Below are 14,114 nucleotides of genomic sequence, written 5' to 3'. Positions count from 1 at the left end.
TGCAGCTAGATAACTATAGCTAGTTAAGTCCCGGTACACGTAAATTTTCCAAACTACTGTACATTACTTATTCTTTCAGGGCTTTCGTCAGACAGAAGTGTGTGTGGCTACTGATGCACACAGACAAATCTCTCCTCACACACAGATCTCCACACACATTTGCAGATCTGCCACACCAGAAGTGAAGCAAAAGTCACATTTAAAACGACAGCCAATTGAGAGTCCTGCCTGAGTTGTAACCGATGAATTGTCTGTATTTCCAGCTCTTGAAACAAATACTTAGACTTCTCAGCCATTACTATGTATGTCTTTACTCTATTTCATAACAATGGTGCTGTGCATAAGTGTATGAATGTGGATGAATGAGTGTTTGTTTCTGTTTTTGATGGCCATCATTGTGTGAATGGGTGAATGTAGCATGCAGTGTACAGCCTTTTAAGTGGTTCTAGAAGACTAGAAAGGTGCTATACAAGTACAGTCCATTCACTATAAGAATGGACTGTTACCTTGGCGATGGGGTTAAACCTGAAGTGACCTCAGTTACCTCAAATCCTGCTTCGTATTACAGGCCAGATGTTGCATAAGACTTTCTCGACATTTTGAGAGACAGAGTCGTAAAAATTCCATCCTAATCTATTATTACCATCTATTACTCTTTTTTCACTTTGTTTATCAACCAAATTACAATTATTGGTCTTTCTAAAGAAACCTAAGACACTCAGCTGCTGTGACATTTTACAAGAGCTAATTATACCCAAGTAAATATGGTGGGCTGTGTTTGTGTCATCTAGATCCAGTGCCATCTCAGTGGTGAAGATTCTCAGGGTGTTAAGGGTACTTCGCCCCTTAAGGGCCATCAACAGAGCCAAGGGACTTAAGGTATGAGATGTCTGTAAATAGACTTGCTGATAGAAAATGGCCTCATACTGATCTGTACTATCTCTGTCTTTCTAGCATGTGGTCCAGTGTGTGTTTGTTGCTGTCAAGACCATTGGAAATATTGTACTGGTCACCATGCTACTGGACTTCATGTTTGCCTGCATTGGAGTCCAACTTTTCAAAGTAAGAAGTAAAGGAGATAAAATGGCCTACTGTTGCCAAGCACTGTATTTGGTAATGTCATTGTCTATCTGCCTTCTCATGAAGACACTTTTGTTACCTTCCCAGGGCAAGTTCAATGCCTGCACAGATCCTGACAAAATGACTGAGGAAACATGCAAGTAAGGACTTAGCTGTGTTAATTAAATCAATGATGCTGTGTTTTGCTACTAGAAAATACATTCAGTGAACGAGGCACATTTGTCAGTGTAATTAAGGTCTAACCTTTAACTTCTGTGTCAGTTACTATGGTAACAGACTCTAATTATATTATTAGGAATTGTAGTTACATACTGCATATTGAAAAATATGTTGGCTGGTATTAGTGTAAAATAGCTATTCCATTTCATTGTATGTAGTCTTAAAAAGTCTTAAATATAACTTACTAAACCCTGCAGAAAGCCTTATTATGCTGATTTTGACTATAGCCCACCTCACCTCACCTATTTACGGCTGTGGATCAGAGGTAGAGTGGGTTCAATCCCTGGCTCCTTCAACTGCATGTGTCCTTGAACAAGATACTGAACCCCAAATTGCTCCTGATGTGTGTTAATGTGAATGAGAGAATGAGTTAGTTTCTGTTTGATGGCTTTGCTAGAAAGGCGCTATGCAAGTACAGTCCATTTACCATTTCCCTCCCACTTTGTGGCTCAGAGGCTGGTATATAAAATACCAGGAAGGGGCACTTCATGAATTGGAGGTCCATAAGAGGGAATGGACCAACTCAGAATTAAACTTTGACAACATCTTCAATGGCATGCTGGCTCTCTTCACCATTTCTACCTTTGAAGGATGGCCAAAGTGAGTCTTGAACTGTTCTGTGTCAATTGTCTGATGGTTTCTATTCATTTCAGCATTGACCGTTTAAAATTTGTGAAGTGCTATAAGCAGAATTGTTATTCTTGTGTCTGTCTGTATATTGACTGTTTGTGGATTTCTGTGTGACTTTTCTATTATGTATGTATGTCTTTTTTTGTTATTTACCTAGGATACTATACAAAGCCATTGATTCAAACTTGGAGGATAAAGGCCCAGTTTACAACAACCGAGTGGCCATCTCAATCTTCTTTATCATCTACCTCATTCTTATAGCCTTCTTCATGATGAATATATTTGTAGGCTTTGTCATTGTCACCTTCCAGGAGCAAGGAGAACAGGAATATAAGAACTGTGAACTGGACAAAAATCAGGTATTTCTCTTTTCCTGCCTTTACACAGGGACTGAGCTCTTCACACACAACAGCAACAGCAATGTAATTTGTCCTTGACAAAGGGTATAAAATGGTGTGTTTCTCCACTTCAAATCTCCTCTGATCTGTCTCTGACTGATTTACTTCTGGCCTGGTGCCACAATGTTGATTCAATTCAATTTTGCCAATTCATAACAGAAGTTTTCTCAGGACACTTTTCAAATAGTGCAGGTCTAGACCGAACTCCTTATAACATTATCTACCTTGGACAGACCCCTCGGCTGTAGGCGGGGGGGGAGTAGCAACTACACTAATAGCAGTGACTGATGATGCTGACAGCATTGCACTCCACACAACTCAGGGTGTGCCGCAGCGGCGTCACGTGCCATCGTAACACATGCAGACCAAAACATGAAAATTTTACGTAAATCAGATCAAAGAAAAAAAAAATTACGTCACACCACAGACACGTCCACTCACCACATTCATCACATATCATCAACAATGTGTTTTGCATTCTATAGGTAAATTTCAGCTGGATCTGATCGTCCTGCTAGGAGTAGAACATGAAAGTATAAGACGTGATATTTCCTGTTGCCACTAGGTGGCGCTCTCACTATTACTGAATATTATCACATAGACGTGTTCAGGGTGGGACTCTTATCAAATGTGAAGTTTCGTTGCGATCGGCTGGCTCGGTCCTTATTAACATCAGTGATATTAGCAATGAGAGTCACGCAGGGCCATGGCAGGAGGCTCCACCAGGATCCATGAGAACCTGCGAGACGAGAAAGCACAAGAACTCCAGGGAAGAAGTGAAGTTAGTAACATGCATTAATGGAACATGGATGTGTGCAGAAAGAGAAAGAGAGGAAGAGAGGAGCTCAGTGCATCATGGAAAATCCCCTGATAGTCTAGGCCTATAGCAGCATAACTAAGGGATGGTTCAGGACTCACCTGAGCCAGCCCTAACTATAAGCTTTATCAAAGAGGAACAACACTCTTAAATGTGGAGAGGGTGTCTGCCTCCCGAACCGAAACTGGAAGCTGGTTCCACAGGAGAGGAGCTTGGTAGCTGAAGGCTCTAGCTCCTGTTCTACTTTTAGAGTTACTATGAACTCTTTAAGATATGAAGGGGTCTGACCATGAAGAGCTTTGTAGGTGAGGAGGAGGATTTATATTTCTATTCTAAATGTTACAGGGAGCCAGTGCAGAGACGCTAATACAGGAGAGATATGATCTCTTTCCCTAGTTCCTGTCAATACTCGTGCTGCAGCGTTCTGAATTAATTTGAGTGTCTTAATGGACTTATTGGGGCAACCTGATAATAAGGAATTGCAGTAATCAAGCCTAGAAGTAACAAATGCATGGATTTGTTTTTCTGCATCCGTCTGTGACAGGATGAGTCTAATTTTTGTAATATTACGTAAATGAAAAAAGGCAGTCCTGGAGGTCTGCTTTATGTCGGAATTAAATGACATGTCCTGATCAAAGATTACTCCAAGATTCCTGAGTGGTGCTAGTAACTATATCTTAGACAGTGAGTCTCTGAGGTTTTTGGGGCCAAGTACAAGAATTTCGTTTAACATCAGAAAATTGCAGCTCATCTAGGTTTTTATGTCCTTAAGACATGTTTGTAATTTAGATAACTGATTCATTTCATCCGGCTTGATCGAAAGCTTGATCGAAAATTAATGCAGTGATTCCTAATAATGTTGCCTAAGCATGTATAAAGTGAATTGGTCCAAGTACAGAATCATAGAGAGTGCAGCATGTTATGTCTGACGGAGACATGGCTGAATGACATTAAACCAGACTGTTCAGTGGAACCAGCTGGTTTTTCACTAGTTCAGGCTGACAGGAAGAAACAAAGTGGTAAAAAGTCGGGAGGAGGGCTTGCTGTCTTTGTGAACTCTAAAATCATCCACTCCACCGTAGCAGACCTGCAGACACGACATCCCAGCGCATTCATCATAATAAACAGAGATTTTAACCATGCCAAAATTTCAAAGACCCTGACAACTTTACCCAGTACATCACCTGTAACACCAGAGGGAAAAAGACCTTGGATCTGCTGTATGCCAATGTAAAGGAGGCATACAGCGCCACCGCCCTCCCCCCTCTCGGTAAATCTGACCACTGCCTGATACATCTCCATCCTACATACAGGCCTGCTGTTAGGAGGAGACAGTCCATCACCACCAGGACTGTGCAGCAGTGGTCGGTGGAGGCAGAGGAGGCCTTGGTGGGGTGTTATAGGACAACCGACTGGGTACTGTTCCAGGAAGACTACGGGGATGACATCGAGGGTCTCACCCAGTGTGTCATGGACTACATCAGGTTCTGTGAGGACAGCGTTATCCCCACAAAGAGGATTCGCTGTTTCCCCAACAACAATCCATGGATCACCAGGGACATCAAAGCCCTGTTGAACAGAATGAAGATGGCTTTCATGACAGGAGATGAGGATGCCAAGAAATACATTCAGAAGGAGCTGAGGAGGGAGTTGAGGAGGGCCAAAGACTGTTACAAGAACAAGATAGAGGGGAAGCTGCAACACACCAGCACAAGAGAGGTGTGGGGGGGATGAGGAACATTACTGGCATGAAAAGGTCAGTAGGACAAAGGGACGTGCCAACGAGTTAAACCTGTTCTGCATCAGGTTTGACTCACAAACCCCCTCCACCTCCTCAGGTACCTCCATTCACACCTTGGCTACCCCACCCTACTCCTCCACAGCCCGTATCCCCCATGACGACAGTAACACCACCCCCCTCATCTGCCCTCAACCCCCCTCCACTCCCTCCCCTTTCCCACTCCCCATATCCTCTCCATTTTTCCACCCCACAAACCTCCACCAGCTCCCTCCAACAACAATCCATGGATCACCAGGGACATCAAAGCCCTGTTGAACAGAAAGAAGATGGCTTTCATGACAGGAGATGAGGATGCCAAGAAATACATTCAGAAGGAGCTGAGGAGGGAGTTGAGGAGGGCCAAAGACTGTTACAAGAACAAGATAGAGGGGAAGCTGCAACAGACCAGCACAAGAGAGGTGTGGGGGGGATGAGGAACATTACTGGCATGAAAAGGTCAGTAGGACAAAGGGACGTGCCAACGAGTTAAACCTGTTCTGCATCAGGTTTGACTCACAAACCCCCTCCACCTCCTCAGGTACCTCCATTCACACCTTGGCTTCCCCACCCTCCTCCTCCACAGCCCGTATCCCCCATGACGACAGTAACACCACCCCCCTCATCTGCCCTCAACCCCCCTCCACTCCCTCCCCTTTCCCACTCCCCATATCCTCTCCATTTTTCCACCCCACATACCAGCTCCACCAGCTCTCTCCATCTACCTCTCAGACCCCTGGTACGCAACTGCCTGGACCCACTGCAGTCACCCACCTGGAGAACTCACAGAGCACCATGAGGATCATGTTCTTCGACTTTTCCAGTGCCTTCGACACCATCCAGCCTCTCTGGCTGGCAGAAAAGCTCTCTGTGATGCAGGTGGATCAGGAACTCGTGGCCTGGATCACTGACTACCTCACTGACAGATCACAGTATGTCCGACTGCACAGCTGCTTGTCAGACGTGGTGATGGCACTGGTACACCCCATGAACTGTACTGTCACCATTCCTGTTCACCCTCTACACCTCTGACTTCTGCTTCAACTCTGGAGCGTGCCACCTGCAGAAGTTCTCTGATGACTCCTCCATTGTTGGCTGTATCACAGATGATAGGGAGGAGTACAGAGACCTGATTGAGAACTTCATTGGATGGTGCGACAGAAACCACCTACAGCTCAACACAGGAAAAACCAAAGAGCTGGTGGTGGACTTCCGGCGCAGCAGGAGGACCCCTTCCCCAGTTGGACACCTACAAGCAGGGCCGGCCCAAGCCTCCATGGGGCCCTAAGCAAAATTTTATTTTGGGGCCCTCTATTACTGCCATGTGTCTTTTTGGGAATGTGAATGTGTCCTTTATAGGCAGTGGCCCTCTTAATACCTGTTCAGTCCTTTCTGAGTCTGACAGGAAAGAGGGACACTCAGCTGGGTCAACTGGCGGAGCTGCTGATCTCTGCTTCAAACTTGATGCAAGAAGAAGACACATCAATCCCGATGACCAAAGATGAAGGACCTATAGGGAAATCAAAATAATATTTATGGACAAAATTATTCATCTCAGAATATTCTGCAGTACATTGAGCAATTATAAAGGCTGTTTTGCTGTTAACTTACCAGGTACAGCTGAGGTTGCAGAGAGGACAGTGGGCACAGTGGATGGAGCAGAGGATAGAAATGGACCTGAAATGAAAAACAACAAAAACAAAAGCTAGCCATGTTATAGTCATATTACACTTGAAAATGATGCAGCTTATTTTCTAAATAAAAAAGTACAGCTATAGCTTGTAATAAGAAAACAAACTGCCAGTGGAACAACTGAAAATTGCTTGAGAAGTTTTGAAATGATATGGATTTGTCTAAAATCATGTCCCTTGTCATATGATTATATCTTATATTGAAAAAATATTCATCTCAGTATGTTCCGCAGTACTCTGAGCAATTGAAGGCTGTTTTGTTGTTAACTTACCAGGAACAGCTGAGGTTGCAGAGAGGACAGTGGGCACAGTGGATGGAGCAGAGGATAGAGATGGACCTGAGATGAAAAACATGTCCCTTGTCATATGATTATATCTTATATTAGTATATCTTAATGAGATAATTTGACTAGAAATTACAGTTTTTGATCACCTGATTCATCAGCCTTGGCTGCTCCTGAGGAGGTGGATTGCCCCTGGGCTGAGTCAGTGCCTCCTCCTAAATATTTTAACAGTGCTCCTGGGGAAGTTTCATATAACGTATGAGCACAATAGGGAGTTGATGTAAAAGGAATATGTTTATTTACTCACATAAATTACTGTGCTCTGCAGCAAACAATTGCAAACAACATACCTCAAACTATAAGTTAACTAAATGAATTCATTAATGCAAAACCATATTGCTAACAAATGTCACCGCGTTTGTAATTAACGTTAGTTATTAAACATTGGCTATTAAACGTTGTTATCAAAAATGTTGTTTTGATGCCAAAAAGCGACCCAGAATAATATATATACACTGAGAATCAACTTATTCAAAGTATTACGCAAACACAAAAACGTTAGCTTGAATAGTAAGCTATCTAACCGACCCATAAGAGAGAAGTAGTAAGATGTTTTGAACTAATGTTAGCTAGCAAATTTGCTATTATAGGCTAACGTATTTGGAACAAAATAAAATAAATATCAACAATAATTAGGGACTTTCCTAATTTCAGGGAACTTTTCAAAATCTCCTTGACACCAAATGTTACATTACCAAGACATACCTTTATCTTGTCGTTTTTTCTCTTCTTCCTCTTTCTTCCTTTTCCTCTTTCTGCCCCTGAAGGGTAACTTAACTGTTAAGTCCTTTCTTGCGACATCTTTCACCTGCTCCTAGCTCCTGGATGCTCAGTGCGCACGGCACTGCATGGTTGGGAGCACTGCACACGTTACTAGCGGAGCTCTGACAGTTCGAGCAGAGAGGCAGTAGGAAACTACACTCTGTTAACATCATATTGTTGTTGGGTTTTTTTGTACAAGAATGTAAATTTGATAATATATGAATCATCATCACTTACACATGGAAAAAAATAATTAATTACTTTTTTCTTTTTTAAGTTAATTGCTCTTGGGGGCCTCCTAGTGGTCACGGGGCCCTAAGCAGCTGCTTTGTTCGCTTATGCCTTGGGCCGGCCCTGCCTACAAGTTCCTGGGGGTGACACTCAACAAAAAACTGGACTGGACGGACCACATTCAGGCCCTCTACTAGAAAGGACAGAGCAGGCTGTTCTTTCTGAAGAGGCTCAGGTCATTCAACGTGTGCCTTCAGCTACTACGGATGTTCTACCAGTCTGTAGTGGCCAGTGTCCTCTTCTTTGCAGTGGTCTGTTGGAGTGGAGGCATCAGCACTGGGAGTTAGAGTTAGGGCTTAGCTTAGCAAGCTGGTGAGGAAGGCCAGCTCGGTGGTGGGGATGGAGCTGGACAGTGTGGAGGCTGTGAGTGAGAAGAGGATGAGAGGACAGCTGAAAGCCATCATGGAGCCTCAGCTCTCTAGACTGAGCTGAGGCAGCTCAGGAACACTTTCAGCTACAGACTGACCCAGCTCCGAGCCTCAAAGCGGTTTGGAGGCTTGTTTGTTCCATATGCCATCAGACTCCACAACGCCACAGCACCCAGTACCTCCAACCCCCGCAGACAAAGACTGGTTTAAAACTACAACGCACAAATCTTTTGCACTATTTATATTTAATTTTGACTTGTACAGTTTAGTTTTTAGATTTTTAGTTTTAGTCAAGTTTAATTTTCTGCTCATATTTTGCACTCCATGTCCTACTTGAACAATGTGTATATACTTTCATTTATAGTTTTATATCTTCTATTATATTTAGTATTTTGTAATATTTTTATTTGTGATATTCTTTGTTCTCTGTTTTGCACTACTTTGCCCTATTGCTGCTGTGTCAACCTGAATTTCTCCTAAAGGGGATTAATAAAGGAATATCTTATCTTATGACTAACTGTAGTATTTATGGAACATTCGTTAACATGTACAAACTGAGAACGATCTGATAAGTATGACTTAAACCAGCTAAGGGTGGTTCCTTTTAATGCCAATTTGATGCTCAAGTCTCTGTAAAATAATGTTATTGATCTATTGGTAAATATGATCCAGTTTCTATCATGAAAAGTGACCGGATTCACTATGTAGTTTCTGTATCTGACAGTTTGCCAGTACAGTCTGCTCTGTGCTGCTTGATGCAAATGGGGGGTTGTCCCACTTGTATCAAGCAAGTGCAATAAAAGCTTTGCTTGTAATCGTAAGTTAGTTATCAAAACAGCTGCGTAACAAGCCTACGTGGCTAAGGTCTGCTCGCAGTTTCTGCCTCTTAGTGCAAATGTCTGTGTGTCGCCAAGTGCTTGCTCATGGTGGGAACTGTTGGGTCTCTGTAAATAATTTTAGTAGGAGTACAGTCTAAACCTGCTCTATTTGAAAAGTGTCCTAAAATAAATTTGGTCATGAGGGCAATACAAATAAAATACAATTGAACAGAACATGTTACTACATAGAACTGTGTAAAAATCTGTTCATAAATAAATAAATCATAAATACCTCATTGTACCAGAGGCAATGCGATGCAGCAGAAAATTTCTAAATTTCTGACTGATTTGTTTTATTTGTTGTTATAATATAGCCTTGTTTCTGTCTATGTATATGTGTTTGTGTAGATATACAGTACCTGTAAATTAATATAGCCGCTGTTTGTATGTGCTGTATGTATGCATGCTTTGCTTTATTCTTACTGAAGTCCTGTCTCATTACATATCTTTAATAACCAAATTTAACAGCTGTCTGTTGTTGCTACCATCCAAAAAGGAAATTCTTATTAATCATGTTTACTTTGTTTCCTTCTTGTGTACCCCTCCAGCGCCAGTGTGTGCAGTATGCTCTTAAGGCCCGTCCACTGCGATGTTATATTCCCAAGAACCCCTACCAGTATCAAGTGTGGTACATCGTCACCTCCTGCTACTTTGAGTACCTTATGTTCCTCCTTATTATGCTCAACACCATGTGTCTGGGAATGCAGGTATGAATACAACATCTTACATACATACACACACATCTATCTATTCATCTGTGTGTCTGAGGAACAAAAATTGTCTCAAAATATTCAGTATGTAACTGATAGAGCAGATAGGATTTAAGTAGAGGTTTCAGGCTACTCTGTCCCTTTTTAATCACTGACACTGAAAATTACTTATAAAATTTAATTTCTCCTTAGATGATGTATACAGTGATCTGTTTTAAGCCCAGATGTAACTCCTGTAATAGCTGCAGACTTTTATGTCATCGTAGCATCTTTTAAATGTTTGTGATAGGGTGTGTGTAGAAAACTGAAGAATTCAAAACTGGTGTTTTTTTTATGCCCTCACACTAATGTCACTTTACAGTATAGAAGATGGTAAATGGACCTGTACTTGTATAGCGCCTTTCTAGTCTTCCGACCACTCAAAGCGCTTTTACACTACGTGCCACACCTTTCACACACATTCACACAGTGATGGCAAAGTCCATGGAACAGAAACTAACATTCATACACATTCACACACCGATGCACGGCATCAGGAGCAATTTGGGGTTCAGTATCTTGCTCAAGGATACTTCGACATGTGGCACCAGGAGCCGGGGATTGAACCCACAACCTTCCGATTAAGGAACGACCCGCACTGCCTCTGAGACACAGCCGCCCAGATCTGGACTGCGTTGCAGCAGCTATGTATAAGTTCTCCCCTAAGTTAGGGTATAAAGTCGACACTAGAGGCTCAGTAACTGCTAGTTAGTTTGTAAGTAAATCAGCTGTTAAAATCAGTTGCTTCACAATTACACCATGATTGCTTGGGGCAGAACTAGTTTGGACGTAAAGTCAGAAAGTGGCCAGCCAACCATTAAAAATTCCATCGTCATGGTTAGTCGTAGCTTTGTGGCTGGCATTAGCCACTTGTCAATGTAGTACATTGTAGTAAGCTAAATCAATATATAAATATCATATCAGTAAGTTATGTATGTACTTTATTATTTGTACCAGATATAGATCTGAAAATGTGTGGACAAATCTGTAAATGCAGACATAGATATCAATAGCGGATAAGTATTTGCTCCAAGAGCTGGAAATACCTCCATCTCCCTCATCTCCGCTTCACGCCTCTCCTGTCCCCCCGCCTTAACCCCTAGTGTCTCTTTCATCAAACAAAAGGGGGTGTAGTTACTGAGGCACACACACAAATCTCCACACTCATTTGCAGATCTGCCACGGCAAAAATGTAGCAAAATTCCTGTGTAAAAGGAGCCAATGTCTGTATTTCTAGCTCTTGGAGCAAATACTTCTCGGCCATTAATATGTATGTTTGCTTTTACAGATTTGTCCAAACATTTACAGATCTATATAAACATTTACAGATTTGTCTCCATATTTACAGATTTGGTTACATATTTAATTCAATTCAATTAAATTTTATTTGTATAGCGCCAATTCATAACTGAAGTTATCTCAGGACACTTTTCAAATGGAGCAGGTCTAGACCGGACTCCTTATAACATTTACAGAGATCCAACAGTACCACCATGAGCAAGCACTTGCGACGGGGGCAAGGAAAAACTGCCTGTTAAGAGGCAGAAACCTAGGACAGACCCTTCAGCTCTAGGTGGGTGGTCGTCTGCCTCGACCAGTTGGGGTGAGAGAGAGAGAGAGAGAGAGAGAGAGACGGAGACAGGCAGGCAGGCAGGCAGACAGACAGGTGCACAGCAACAACAGTAGCAACAACTACACTAATAGTAGTGACTGATGATGATGAACATGAAATTTACAAATTTAAATACATTTGCAAATCTGATTATGCACACACAGTCTGAACACACATTTGCAGATTCCTGTATACATTAACAGATCTCAGTACATATTTACATATTATTTTACACATTTACAAGTCTGATTACACACACACAGATTGAGATACAATTACACAACTCTCCACTCACATTTGTAAATAGTTTTGCTTCAATAACAGCTCCATATTCCTCCCACTGTACAAAAAGAAGCCAGAATATTCCAGATACAGACCGCCCATATTCTTGGCAGACTCAATCGAATGCAGGGCTCAGCTGACAATCATGACATGAAACCCCCTTTTTTATAGCTACAAATAAGTAATTAAAATCAAACTTATCAGAAAAATGAAAACTTGAACATACATCAGAGTGATAAGACTGAAACATTTTTGGGAGAAATTAATTTGACAACTTCATGACCTGTATGCAGTCAGCCACCAGAGGGAAATCAAGATGTTTTGGATTGACTGTTGGAGAGCTGTCATGTCGTCCATCTTTGTATATATTAATGATGTAGCCTGCTAAATGTAATAAAAGTGTTGTGAAATTCCTGACCAATTAGAGCTGATTATATAAATGATGTGCTTAACTTAATACTCATGCAAGCTGCAGACTGTTGAGAGGCAACAAAGACCCTGCTACTTGAATTCCAAATTTCTTTCTTGTGCTCCTGAGCCAGATGCTGCAGAACCTTTTGCCAGACTGCATACATACTGTACAATCATTGTCTGACTTTATATTTATGCAACTGTCAATCTGTGCCTCTTTAACCCACAGCACTGTAACCAGTCAGACCACGTCACTCACCTGTCTGATATGCTGAACGTGATTTTCACTGTGCTCTTCACTGTGGAGATGATCCTTAAACTCATGGCCTTCAAAGCCAAGGTTTGTCGATATTCAACTTCTTACATTTTCCAGATGAATCATCTAATTCAGTGATAGTAAATGTACGAGCAAATACATACATTTATGTAAGCAAAACACATGCACAACTTCAGGATTCATTCAGTGAACACACAATTAATGCAGCTTTACTACCATAGTCTGTCTGTCTGTCTTTTTATCTTTTTTTTCAATTTCAATTTTCATATATATTTTGTTATGATATGCCGCTATACACCGGCATACCATAACAAAATTTATCTCAGCACACTTTTCAAATACAGCAGGTCTGACCATACTCCTTATGAGACCCAACAGTTCCCATCATGATCATTACATAATATGAGCCATTCTGCGAGTCTTGGATAGAGGCCATGAAAGTGAGTGGATGAGCCATTCAGACAATGAGTATGGCAGACAATTAATAGCATTAGAACTAGGACACTAGTAATAAGTGTTTTAGGTGAACATGCCATGCTGGCGCTACTGCGTGTTGTTTATTAGAGATCAGTTCATGCCCGTGTTAATGTATATGCAACTGTAACCTTAATAATGACTTCTGATTCTGACAAAACCCTGGAATGGGCCCATGAAAAGGATGTGGCCCAAATTAAAGTGAAGAAACTTAAAGCAATGAAATAAAACTGATTCTAGTTCTGATATTAATCAGGCACACATTCTACTCACCTTTTAATGAAAATTCAGTGGACTTATATTATTATAGCCTAAAGAAAATGGCCTCTTTAGGTTCAGAGGGCTTTAGCAGGGAAAGATCAAAGAGCAGCTGCAGTACTGAACATTGCAATGATTTGCTGGGCAACAACCTGGAGCGGTTGAGTTGAGGGTTGCTGTGCCACAGAAAATCTATTTGAATGTTGTCTGTTGAGTGGGAGTGGACATCAATATATTCTAACCATACTGGTTGTTTTGTGGACACAATGGTAAATGGTAAATAGATTGTACCTCTCTAGTCTTCTAACCACTCAAAGCGCTGTTACACTACATGCCCCATTCTCCCATTCACATTTCTGCCTCTTTGGGAAATACAGTATATATTGTTATCTGGATAGTGCAGAGCAGCATGGCATTAACACAGCACCATACACGTTGCTCTCAAACCCACAATTTGATTGTATAATAAAGACAACGCAAGTCCATACATATCACTATCATATCATTCATGCCTTTTGACCACTCTACACTACATGTCACATTCACCCATTCTCACACATCCATACACAGATGACACAGCATCAAGGAGACCACCAACTTTCTGATTAGTAAATGGTAAATGGACTGTACTTGTAAAGCTCCTTTTTGTCACTAATAGTGCTTCACACTACATGCCACATTCACCCATTCACAAACATTCATACACTGATGGCAAAGGCGATCACAAACAGAAATTAATACTCACTCATCCACAGTCATAGCAAAAGCAATTTGGGGTTCAGTATTTTGCTCAAGG

General features: G+C 41.6%; 1 protein-coding gene and 1 long non-coding RNA gene across 4 annotated transcripts in view; both read left to right on the top strand.

The window, feature by feature from the left end:
• The window catches only part of LOC127371808 (dihydropyridine-sensitive L-type skeletal muscle calcium channel subunit alpha-1-like), an 88,817-nt gene that overhangs the window by 41,178 nt on the left and 33,525 nt on the right, over positions 1–14,114 (top strand). For all 3 annotated transcript variants that reach the window (XR_007886454.1, XM_051414894.1, XM_051414895.1), the window contains exons 21-27: positions 792–879; positions 955–1,062; positions 1,168–1,220; positions 1,753–1,899; positions 2,087–2,288; positions 9,804–9,962; positions 12,539–12,649. Coding sequence is in view for 2 of the 3 variants with exons in the window: in XM_051414894.1 (XP_051270854.1) it covers positions 792–879; positions 955–1,062; positions 1,168–1,220; positions 1,753–1,899; positions 2,087–2,288; positions 9,804–9,962; positions 12,539–12,649 (868 nt within the window). In the remaining variant the exon portion in view is untranslated. The remainder of the gene's footprint in view (positions 1–791; positions 880–954; positions 1,063–1,167; positions 1,221–1,752; positions 1,900–2,086; positions 2,289–9,803; positions 9,963–12,538; positions 12,650–14,114) is intronic.
• Positions 7,804–8,890, top strand: LOC127371895 (uncharacterized). The gene is made up of 2 exons (XR_007886479.1): positions 7,804–7,863; positions 7,996–8,890. It is a non-coding gene; the product is annotated as an uncharacterized LOC127371895 (long non-coding RNA).

The sequence above is a fragment of the Dicentrarchus labrax genome, unplaced genomic scaffold (genome assembly GCF_905237075.1).
Source record: "Dicentrarchus labrax unplaced genomic scaffold, dlabrax2021, whole genome shotgun sequence".
NCBI classification, from domain to species: domain Eukaryota; kingdom Metazoa; phylum Chordata; class Actinopteri; family Moronidae; genus Dicentrarchus; species Dicentrarchus labrax.
This window is presented reverse-complemented; position numbering and strand designations above follow the sequence as displayed.